We start from the raw sequence: 12,236 nt of genomic DNA on the forward strand, positions 1-12,236 counted from the left end.
ACACAGACAGCTTTATGCATTGAGTAGTAAAGAGTAAAAGTTTATTGAGTTCTGTCCCCTGTATAACAGAGTAAGAGAACTGACCCGCAGTACAGCCCCCTTCCCCTTATACACAGAACAGAAGAAAGAGAAAAAAAAGAAAAACGACTCCTACAGAGTATCTGCTAATTCATGTTTTGGTTAGCCTGAGCGCTGAAGGCTTCTTCTATGTCTATGGTTAGAACAGTATGTGAGCAGCTGGTGTCCCTGACTCACACGCTTATCTGCAAACTGTTATGCTGTGACTATAGAAACATAAAGCAAAGTAAAATAAAGCAAAGTAAATTTCCACAAAATGAAGCAAAGTAAATTTCCACAACATTTCCCCCTTTTATTCTATATTACACATTATCACACATTTATTCAGCAAATAGCACTACGATGTCTTCATGTGGATCACCAGCACTGCCCATCTTGGGGAGCGGAATGTCTTCACAGAGCTGGGGTTGGTCATTGGCATGACCGCTGAGCGCTGGCATGGTGAACACACTAGAAAGACGTCTGACACGCAATGACAAAAAAGGAGGTAAACACAGAAGAAGAAGAAGAAGAAGAATGGGTAGCAGAATCGGGATCGCTGCAGCTGCTACTGGAACTGTAGGCTGCGGCGTGAAGGCAAATCGCATATGATTCATATAATCAGTAATATTAGCGCTGAGATCTGGAATGTAAAAACAGCAGGAAGTGTTAATCATTTTGCACACTCCTCCTTCCTTCATGGTTAGGAGATCTAATACCATTCTATGTTGAAGTACTGCTGCCCTTATTGCTTGTTGTTCTATCTTTAAGCACCTATTGCTGCTGAGGTGTCATTAACTACTTGCAGTAACTGATAAGCTAAGCCATTGATCTTTTGCAGGGCTGCTACTGTGCCACCGCCCAGGAAAAGGGACCAACCAATGGTTCCACCCGGAGTGGTCCATGGGTCCCTCAGAATTCTACCACAATAGTCTGTGCTGGTTATGTTTCTCCTCACCCTGTGCTGCTTGGCATGGGGAAGTGTATACATCTGCGTCCTTGGGCGCACTACAGCTGGATAACATCAACCAGTCCAGTTCTGTGGCAATTCACCATAGGCCACCGAACCACCGACCCACATTACATTCCAATACCCCTGCAGAGTTGTCATGGAGCAATTCCACAGGGAACTGCTATTGGAGTCACTGCAAGTGCCATTGCTGTGCACCTGCACATAGTCGACGCATCTGCTGCTTCATCTGCCATACAAATATCTCACTCTTTCTAGCTGCCACATGCAGCATCATTTTCGGTGGTGAGGGGTTAGTGGGACTGGGACAGTTTAAGGTCTGGTTAATAACCTGGCACATAGAGATTGTCATATTCACTTCTCCTACGTCTGCGTTTTTCAAAGGGATTACAGTCCATGGAACACTGGTGTGCTGGCACACCAGGCACTCCTGCTCGATATGTTGGGCATGCACAATGGCTGACATACACGCTGTATTTTGTTGGCATTTAGCTGCTAATCGTTCTGCCTCAGTGGCGTTGGGACCCTGAAATGGTAACAAGTCTTCTGATAAGTCGTGGGATTCTTCATCCATATTAATATGCAGTCTGTGTTCTGACTGTGTTAGCTGTGTCTGATTTTCTCTATGTGGCAATGCTCAAGTGTCAGTGGCGCACAAATGTCAGCCCCCACTCTTTTTATACAGCACAGATAGCTACTATTGGGATATTGGGATTAGTCATATTCCAGTTTCCTCGTAACGTTACCTGAATGGCATTTCCATCCCCGGGCGCACTGGCAATAGTAAGATTGACTGATTGTTTAACTTCACTATCAGTTCTGATGTCCCATACATATTTTCTGTTTGCGAAATAATCATAAGAACCAGACGGAACCCTAATGATTTGACACTGCTTTGTGGTGTTTTCTCTTAGGTGACCTGTAATTGTCTGCTGCACTGGCTTATTGAAGGCTTGATACCATGGGATTTGTTCCTTGTTAGAGGTGCTAAAATAGCCTTTGTTTAACCTGGTCCAATAACCGGAGGAGGAGGTATCCCAGGTTATACGTTCGGATGTACTCAAGTGGACACTATGCCAGACCCCAAGTATCACAAGCACCAACACACCCATCTTATGGGTTTCTTGATGGTTCAGAGTGTCGAAAGGGTAGGCCTTGCCTTTAACACCCTACTCAACACAGTTCCGACCTAGTCTGTTGGGATGCTGCTGCTTGGAGTTGGGGCTGGTGTCAGAGCCTTCTTACAGTGTGTTTGATGTACCCAGGTTCCTCGTCCTTCTATTTTGACAGCAGTGTGGGTTGTTAACAGGACTTGGTGTGGTCCTGTCCACCGTGCTTGGTTCCCTCTGGGGAGTGCTGCGCACAAACAAGACAGCTGGAACAAAAGTTTTGGGTAAGTATTGTGAGTTCTGGCGCAACTTTAATATGCTGTCCACGATTCCCCCTTTGCTCATATGGCTACGCCCATGAGCAATTCTGATTAGGCCCTGCATGTATGATTTGGCTAGGCAAGGTTTGCCCGTAGGTGTGTGTGTCCAAGCACCATCGTACACTGCGCAGTCTAGTTGTCTCCACCTGGTGCGTTCGGTGGCGGTAGCCCCTGACTGAATCTCCCGTAATGTGGCCTGCGGGGTAGCAGCGGTTTCCTGTATTGCTTGCACAGCGGTTTTAGTTGCAGCTGCCTTTGTTACTCTATCTACAAAATTATTCCCCTTGCTGATTTGGTCTTCTGTAGTCCTGTGAGCTGCACACTTAACAACTGCAATTGTCTTTGGCAGCAAAATGGCTTCTAGCAAGATGGTGATGTCTAATATATTTACCCGAGCTTGTCAGGAATTGCCTATGTTTCCATATGGCTCCAAAATCATTAACAGTTTTGTCTGCAGCTAATTGGCATGCTTCCGTCAGTGCTACTGGTTCAGCAGCCTGCGCTGAATAGGAGGATGGTAATACTTCTGTTTCAAGTATTTCATGATCTGTTACTGCCGCGTATGCCGCCCTATTGACCCCTGTGTCGTCCCTGCTTGCTGACCCGTCCACATAGAGGCATAGGTCTGGGTTACTTATGGCTTCTTCAAAGAGATCAACCTGCGGTGTACATACTTAAGCTAAGACTGCTGTGCAGTCTTGTGGATCTCCATCCTCCTCCGTAGGAAGGAGTGTAGCTGGGTTCAGTGTTATACACCTTTTGACAGTTATATTAGGCATATCTAAGAGGGTAGTGTGGTATCTCAGCTACCATTGGGCTGATAAGTGTGACACTCTTTGGTCCTGCAGTATTTGGTGTACTGCGTGTGGGACTAAAACAGTAAGAGGGGAGTATGCCACTATGGTTTAGGTAGCAAAATTATGGCTTGTGCTCAGTTTTGAGACAGCCCGTGTGTATTTCCCTTAATGATATGCCCCAAGAACGTCACTTCTTCCTTACAATTCTGTAATTTTGCTCTACTAGGTCAATTACATGTATGTTACATCTGAAATATTTCCATGAGCTTTTACGCAACATACTAAACAAAGGTTAGGAACAGGCTAAATCAAATCAGGCTAACTCTCAGCAGGTCAAAAATACTTCAGACTGCAAACTATGACCTAGTATTTTATCAAATTTGATCATAATTGTAACGCAGGGAGGCTTGGCAGGATACAAAAGAGGAGCCGTGATGCATACAGCGATGTTTATTTAGAGACATGGAAGACAACGTAGCACTAAGGCTATCGTGGGATCAAACACTGACAACGTTAATGTTTACACAAAGGACTTATATACGCAAACAATAACAACACAACGAAGAGCAGGCGTGAAACACAAGGGGGCGTGGCCACACGGATGAACACACACACACACACACACACACACACAAGCAAACACACACGGGGAGACGTTTGGGGGGAGGAGCCGTACAGTGACAAGAATATGTTCACACATGCTCGCTCCCTCTCTTTCTCTCTCTCTCTCCCCATCCTTTCAGCCTTTGGGTTTCAATAATACCCCCAGGGCAGACAGAGCCACTATTCAAGCAATGTAATAATGTAATATTCTGTAATATTCTGCTCTGGCTTCTCCTACCTCTGCAATGACATCTTCAGCTTTTATTTCAGTGGGTGTGGCATAGCCACTCATAAATATTAATGTTCCCCTGCCTGAGCTCCTGAAGTTACTACAGCCTATTAAAAAAAAAAAAAACCTAATGAAATATGCAATTGCTTATAGTAGATTGTTCAGCCTTTTATATTCAGTTATTCATGACTATGGCTAGGCACCCCTGTACCCAATGATGTCCGCATTTCGATGATTGTGCTCATTTTTGAGTATCATGTGAGCTAGTAACATCTCAGCAAAAGAAAGGATTCCAAATGTGCGTTAGACTTTACAGTAACCTAAGACAACCCTTTTGCACGAAGGGAACTGATAACTATGCACACCCTCCATTATGTGCAGAAGATATTTAAAGTGCAGGACAGTCAAAGCATTAGGTGTGCGCGTGCGTGATGTTATTAACGTGACAGTAAAAGCTCACCATTTTTAAACGGGGGCTGATCGACTTTCCACTTATGCAAGACAAGAGTACATGTCAAAAATTAGAGACGAAATGAGGGGTTAAATGCTGCAATTAGGCATACAGCAGTCAAAGGCAATTTGGAAACACACTTAGAAAACAAACTATAAGATCATGATTTACACTAAGAAAACAAACAAACAAACAAAAAAATATATAACTGTCATATAGAAACAGAATACAAACTATCTTCCAAGATTGTAACTTATTTACATAATTAACAAAATATGAATTAATTTAAATTCTAATTATTCACAACAATAATGCTCGGTGACTAGAAATCGATTCTGATTGTAGCTTCATGTAATCCTGTAGCTACCAGTCTCTTTCAGTGAAAATGGTCAGGTACATTTATGTTACATCTGAAATATTTCCATGAGCTTTTATGTAACATACTAAACAAAGGTTAAGAACAAGCTAAATCAAATCAGGCTAACTCTCAGCAAGTCAGAAGGACTTTAGACTGCAAACCATGACCTAGTATTTTGTCAAACATGTTTGTTATTACATTATCAGTGACTTAGCCTTGTTAAAGTAGACGAGGACTTGTGCTCGTGAGAGAGTGACAGTAAGCAGCAGCATAACCTTGGAGAGCAGCACCCGCTCCGAGTTACGCGTACGCACCAACGGGTCCGTGCATCTCTGACTACAGGTGATCAAACCGGTACAGTGTGCTGGCGTAAGTGCCATTGACCACTCTAAACTGGAGTTTTGAGTGTATATACATGGAGGAAGGACAAGTAGTTAAAGAGGATTACGTCTCCACGTGTTGTGGTTGCTGGCGGTACTGGTCAGCGCAGGGCACGTGTGTCAAAGCCGGACATGCTCCTGTTCAGCGATCTGGCAATGCAAAACAGAGAGAGTGAGCTGCAACAGAGTTCCACAGTTTTAACAAGAATTTTGAATTATTGACAACTCGCATATAAGAACAAAGTGAAAGATTTACATTAGTGTCATGCTTTTATGTTTCCAGGAGATGAACTCGCCTGCTTTTCAGAGACGTGCAGAGCGGAACTTTCAAAAAGCTTATCAACGTGACGAGAATGTGAGGTTTAGGTTCATCTACAGTGGTACAGTAACAATGTGAAATGTGGATATTGAGGTCAGCATCACTTAAGAGTGTATGTGTGAAACATCCTCGTCACCATAAATGTTGTGTTGTTACATAATTAAGCAGTCCATCCAGTTTCATTTACTTGACTTATTAGCAGCCTGTGTCCACGGTCTAACTGAAGTATTTTTATTTTAATTTCCTCCATGTTGTTTATAATAGGCCTACAGTAAGAAATCCTTTTAAAGGTGATCGCCATTTCTCCCACTGTATACTGTTGAAGCATACAAGTTTTTATTCAGTGAGAGATATGTCATTTATGGGGATTAGGTACAGCGTGTTTTGTTCAGGACATTCGTGGCGATATATGTGCTAAATGGGATTGTAAAATAACTTGCTAGCTAGCCATGTATTTGGACAGAACCTGAATTGTGTTACATGGGGATTTCTATCCCATGTTTTTAAGGCTGCGTTATGTACAGCCTAGCATAAATAAATACGCAAGAATGCAGAGCACGAATAGTCGTTGCTTGCAATCACTAGACAATCACTAGCAACTACATTTGCTAATCATCATTTTCTCTTTAAAGTTGGTGTAAATCTAAAACTATTGCAGACGTGACGTGCGATGTCATAATGCATCCGCATCAATTATGCAATTATGATGTAGTCAAAGAACAGATTTTTCAAATGAGCAATTTCTGTGAACCAATTTTAGTCTACCGATCACATTTCTGTTTTACCCAAACGATCTCTTCTGTTATCAAGTAGTGCCGGTTAGTTGGATTTTCAAAACAAAATTTATTATGGGTCAGTCCAGTAGTTACTACTGTAATCCAAGATGCAAGGAACCTGTTCCTTCTGAGAAGTATGAAAAGGAAAACCATGGGATATTTGGTCAATATAGGAAAAAGAAAAATGAAAAGACACGAGCCCAGATCCCTGCCAGAACATTCACACAAGTTGTGCTATTCTTCACTTGCTGTTGTCGGAAGGGTGTTAATAGAAGGAACTCCACCTCAGATGATGACTTCTTTAAGGGTAAGTTCTGACCACAGCCACCACTTGGATGAACTGTGTGTGTGTCTGAGAGAGAGAGAGATCTACGTAGAAGTGTTCTAAGTATCTATACAATGCTAATAAGACATTTTCTGTTACTTTTTAAACAGATACTAGAACAAACCATTTAACGAAGAATGACTTGACTACTCAGACAACTGAATCAGCCATAGTAAGTAAAGTAGAACCAAGACAAATGATTTAAAGCCATACTGAGGCAAGGGACAAAAGCCACAAAAAATGGAAAAACAGCTATGGTGAACAGTGATGCTAATTTAATGCTTGTACTTAAGTACACTGAAATGTCTCTGAATATAAATTACAAATGCATTTCAACAAATGTTGGAGAAATTAATTAAAACCACTAATGTAAATGTATTTAGAATATATTTAGGACACATACATTTAGCATACGTAATCTTTGTCAGTTACAGGAAAAAAAATACTGTTGGTGGGTTTTTTGTTTGTTTGTTTTACATTCTCCTTACTATAGAATTAACAGTCGACTGTTCGGTGACTTTGCATGCTGAGTTGTAACGCTGATTATTGGTATAATTGTGGCGAGAATCAAAATCAACACTAGCTAAAATGACTGAATGCATTGGAATTTATTGTTCCAATAGCACAATTTGAATGGGTCTACGGTACCTTAGTGTGTCAGGTCCTGTTATTTCTGTTGAACATTTGGGGGCACATTTTTACATCATTAGGCCTGCAGGCTATGTGATAATGGATATGCGATAAAAAATTGTATTTGTTTCCTTTCCAGTCCAATACAAATGATAAATTACAAATGTATCAAAATGTAATTAAAGTCATATTTCAATTAAATGTATTTAAATACTGGTCAACAATATTTCTACTCATATCTACAGGTGGAACTGGACTCTTCCAAAAAGACAGAACCTCCACATATGAATGTCATGATGTTTCCTGAAAAGACTCAGATTTTCCATGACAATGACTGGGATAAATATATTGAGGACGTGGAAGCCATCTTTGCTAGAGTGAGAAAGTCTGCAGTGGAGCAGAGCAATCCTAACACTTGTTTTCCACAAATTCTCACAATGCTATGAACTATGCATTTCAAGTAGATGTAATTAAATATTGCTTAACACTGTTTCTCCTCATAGTTGCAGTTGACACTGGATTCTTACAGAAAGATGCGAGATCCAGATGTGAATTTTAAGATTGTTCCTCAAACATCTTTTACTAATGATGTTTCCTATGAAAATGATGCGGATCAACTGATTGAGGAGGTGGAAGCCGCATTTGCTAGAGTGAGAAAGTCTGCAATGGAGCAGGGCAATCCTAACACTTGTTTTGCATAAATACTAACAATGCAATTAAATATGCATTTGGAGTAGATGTAATTAAATATTGCTCAACACGGTACTTGTGTCTGCAGGTGGCCAAACAGTTAGAAGAAGAAGCCATACTTGCTAGGGAGGATATGGCTGCATAACCTCTGACAACAGCAATAAACGGCACTAAGAATACTCTGATATTTTTCAGTCTAATCCCTGCCTATGTTGTCTGCAACACATTCAATTCCACCATGGATAGTAATTATATCTTTTTTTTTTTTTTTATCTCACAAACATTCTGAAAGTAACATTTCCTACAGCTTTAAAGATACAATCACCATACTTGGCACCCACACTATTTTTTCCCTTGATGTCCACTTACATCTGTGTGGCTTAACAATCACAATTCATTTTTACACAACCAATTTCCAACCTCTATATATATATATATATATATATATATATATATATATATATATATATATATATATATATATATATATATCGTTCAGCAATTTATATATGATAATACAAGGCAGTAAATTAAATTGGGCTGAACTGGACAATAGTACCTGGCATGAAAAGTATGTCGTAGAGAGAGTAACAAAAAACTCAACCTCTCACCTCGCGCTCTGAGATGTCTCCGTCACTGTCTGTAGTGTCCTCTAGGATACTGCTGCCCTCACTAAAGTGTGTCACCCTGACCGGGTCAAACATCTCTTGAACATAATAACTACACAATGGAAAATCAGCTTCAAGTACTGCATTGAGCAAGAGTGCACTGTAAATGGCCAGATACAAATGGCAATGTCAGTAGTAAATTTATATATGCAGTCATGGAACAGGACCTAGCTGTAGTGTACAGCTTTAAGGTGCATATTATGATCTGCTCTTACCAATCATCCTCCTGGCTGTGTCTTGCTCTTTTGGCCAAATGTTTCTCTTCCAAAGCAGACAGACCAGACACGCTGCATATTACCCCGTGAACTATAAATAAACCACATGTATAATGCCTTGTAAACAATGGAACAAGGGAAATTTGAATTGTGACTACTCTGTTAAAGGGGCGGATAAGGCACCCCACCCAAACCCCCCGAAAGCTGTTCTGTTATCCCTAATTGCTATGCAATAGTCCTGTGATTAACTCAAAGGCTGGAGAAGTTTCACCTTTCTCTACTTGAATCCTGAAGGCCGTTCGGTTCCGTCGCCCACAATCCATCCTGTGTAATTGAACATTCACATCATAACTCGACCCCGTGTAACGGGGCAAACTCACTCGGATGGGGGAAAGGATCACAGACTACCTGTACTGCTGCTGCAACTCTGCGGCCGTTCCAACAACATCCACATACATTCCAGCAACATCCTATTATAGGACACAGTGTATCTGGCTTAAGTACACCCATTTAATAGCATGTTGGACCTTCTTTGGCCTCCAGAACTGCAGCAATTCTTTCTGGCACAGCACTATGTGCTGAAAATACTCAGCAGGAATCTTGGTCCAATCTTCATAGGATATTTTCTCTCAAATTACATGGAGGGACTGACATGTTCTAAACTGCTGTTTTATACCTTTACCCAGGGATGTTCTATAGGATTAAGATCTGGGGACTGTGAAGGCCAGGGAAACATTGAAAATGTGCTGTCTTGATACTGAAACAAATCCGTGATTATACAACCCTTGCGGCAGGGTTTCTTGTCTTGTTGAAAGTGAAACACTGGTCGAAACGTCTACCAAGGAGTCCACTCCTTACGCTGTTCGGCCGCAGTGTGCCCTTCTGCGAAGAGCAAAGATGGTAAGGAAATCTCACAATTAATATCGCGATATGTCATCAGCCTGGCAAACGTCACATCCGGGTCACGCCAACACCATCTCAGCCTGCAGATGGCGTAAGTTTACACGACGGATTCTTTTATTCTCTTCAACGACAAAACTCAGGTCTGTACATCAAAAATATGGCTGATTAAAATGCACGTAAATTAAATTTAGAGTCAATAAAATGCATATGAATTGACGCTTTGACTGATAAGTAGTTTTATTTGACTCAAGTTTAATCAACTTATCTTTCAACTTTATCCATTTTTATTCCTCGCCTTATTTATCGTTTATTTGAAGTTTGCGGGCGCAACGTTCTGATTGACATTTTGCCTCGAGAGGCGGAAGTAATGAAAATTGCTTGGGTTAAACGATTGATTAATTAATGAATGTTATTGGATAAACAAGGCAACTAAAACAGTTACTAATGTTAAGTGATAAGAGTCCGGTAACAAAAATGGCTTGAGTTAAACGTTAAATGACGTGACACAAAGTTACTCAAATTATTTAATTATATACCACTGTAGTTTTTAGTTTACATGCATTTGTTGTTTACACCCTCATAGAAACTCCCTTGGTCACGAATGATAAAACTTGATATTTCATTTTTTAAAATGTATCAAATCAAGACTGTTTTAATCCTTTCTTTTCCAGATAACGATCACTTACATTTTCAATTCACAAGCATTTTTTCATGACCAGTTTAAATTTTCATGGATTTTTATCAGCTTCGATTTCATCATTTAGAATTTGCTAGTTCCTCCACTCATGTGCCTGAAATGTTACTAAACCGTGTTGTAAATTAGTAGATTCATTCCTGTTTGAGGAATTCTGGGTTGTGTTTATTGTCTGTGCGCAGAAAGGCTTTCCTAGAAGCCAACTGGCAAAATGTTCCAAGATTTCTAAGAAATTATTGAACTTCCCTAAAAAAAACAAAAACAAATAAAACAAATAAGTAAGCTGAGAGAACTAAAACGAAAGCTATAAATACAACTTGACAGTTTTCAGCAGCAAGCGAATTTGTACGGTTACTGAGCTGCTAGCTAGCTAGCTAGCTACCGGCTGCACTGTTAACCGTGCTTCCGGTAGCTGGATAGCTAGCTAGCTACTTTACTGGGTATGATTCTGTGACCTCCTGGGCTTGGAGGTCTCTTTCTAGTTTTGGTTAAAGGGTCAAACTGCATGGTCTGCCCAGGCCCATAGCGACTTTGCTGGGCATGACTCTGTGACCTCTTGGGTTTGGAAGTCTGGTTATAGTATTATTTAAAGGCACAAAGTGCATGAAGTGTGCCCTGGCCCAGCACTACTTTGCTGGGCATGACTGTGTGACCTCTTGGGCCAGGAAGTCTGTTTCTAGTTTTATTTAAACGGTAAAACTGCGTGAAGTGTGCCCAGGCCCAGAGCTACTTTGCTGGGCATGACTGTGTGACCTCTTGGGCCTGGAAGTCTGGTTGTAGTATTATTTAAAGGGTCAAACTGCGTGAAGTGTGCCCAGGCCCAGAGCTCCTTTGCTGGGCATGAATGTGTGACCTGGTGGGCCTGGAAGTCTGGTTGTAGTATGATTTAACAGGTCAAATGGTCTCCATTGTGTGTCCAGGTTTAAGGCTACTTTGCCGGGCATGTGATTTAGAGAGCATTGGAAGCCTTCGAGCTACCAACTGGGCACGAGAGCTGGACCCATCGGGTACGGAAGCCTTTCGGTCACGTGCTCGTTTTCCACGCCTTCAGCGCAGGTAGCCTGCGAATTTGAAACCGGTGCGCATTTTATTCTTTTCCCCTTTTATCCTTTCATATATCTCCGCTGCTTTGGAGAAGAGAGACGCACGGGGGCTCGTTGAAAAGCTCTGGAACTCAGCTTTCAGCCGGTGCTAGCGATGGACGTCGGAGTAGAAAGTCTGTTCAGGGCTCTTTGGAAAGGGCTGCATCTCCCCTGTAATCGACTTCGAGTGGCACGCGGATCGGACCCACCGTTTTCACGCTACGATTTTTTAAAGCCGCCAGGGATGGGACGAATGCGTGGCAGGTGGCGTTCGTTAGGGACAGTCATGGAGGTGATGCGCACCGAGTTGCAGGCCATTTGGACCTGGCCCGGCCTAGATGTGAGTATTCAAAGTCAGCGCGTTTGTTTAAACTTCCTCCTCCAATTCGTTGCAATTGCGCATGCGCTTCTCGCTCATCCGTCTGGAGCGTAGCACTTTATTGGTAAATATCTCTGGGCCCCTTGGGAGTAGAAAGTCTGTTCAGGGGTTGTTAGCCTCTGTTAACCTCACAGATGTACTATATCTGTAGCTTTTAACAGCAGGCTACGATTCACACCACGTCTCTTCTGCCCTCAGGCGGTTGTCGGAGGAGATGCCTAATCTGCAGGAGTACCTGGAGAAAGAGGACATCGAAAAGAAGCTTCTGAGCCGAACCAATG

At 41.8% G+C, this 12,236-nt stretch overlaps 1 protein-coding gene across 1 annotated transcript; it reads right to left on the minus strand.

The window, feature by feature from the left end:
* Nucleotides 1-4,203: 4,203 nt before the first annotated feature.
* Nucleotides 4,204-9,618, minus strand: LOC118240724 (nuclear valosin-containing protein-like). The gene is made up of 5 exons (XM_035522570.1): nt 9,306-9,618; nt 9,169-9,221; nt 8,898-8,988; nt 8,626-8,734; nt 4,204-5,424 (listed from the first exon to the last, which is right to left on the minus strand). The coding sequence occupies exons 1-5, from the start codon at nt 9,353-9,355 to the stop codon at nt 5,395-5,397; spliced, it is 333 nt and encodes a 110-aa protein (XP_035378463.1). The 5' UTR covers nt 9,356-9,618; the 3' UTR covers nt 4,204-5,394.
* Between the last annotated feature and the right edge of the window lie 2,618 nt (nt 9,619-12,236).

This window comes from Electrophorus electricus, chromosome 24 (assembly GCF_013358815.1).
Source record: "Electrophorus electricus isolate fEleEle1 chromosome 24, fEleEle1.pri, whole genome shotgun sequence".
In the NCBI taxonomy this organism is placed as follows: domain Eukaryota; kingdom Metazoa; phylum Chordata; class Actinopteri; order Gymnotiformes; family Gymnotidae; genus Electrophorus; species Electrophorus electricus.

Coding starts and splice junctions, on each gene's coding strand:
- LOC118240724 (XM_035522570.1), bottom strand. CDS start 9,355: ATGTATGTGGATGTTGTTGGAACGGCCGCAGAGTTGCAGCAGCAGTAC. Junction 8,989..9,168: donor CAGGATTCAAGTAGAGAAAG/GTGAAACTTCTC, acceptor GTTTATTTATAG/TTCACGGGGTAATATGCAGC. Junction 5,425..8,625: donor GAGACATCTCAGAGCGCGAG/GTGAGAGGTTGA, acceptor TTGCATTGCCAG/ATCGCTGAACAGGAGCATGT.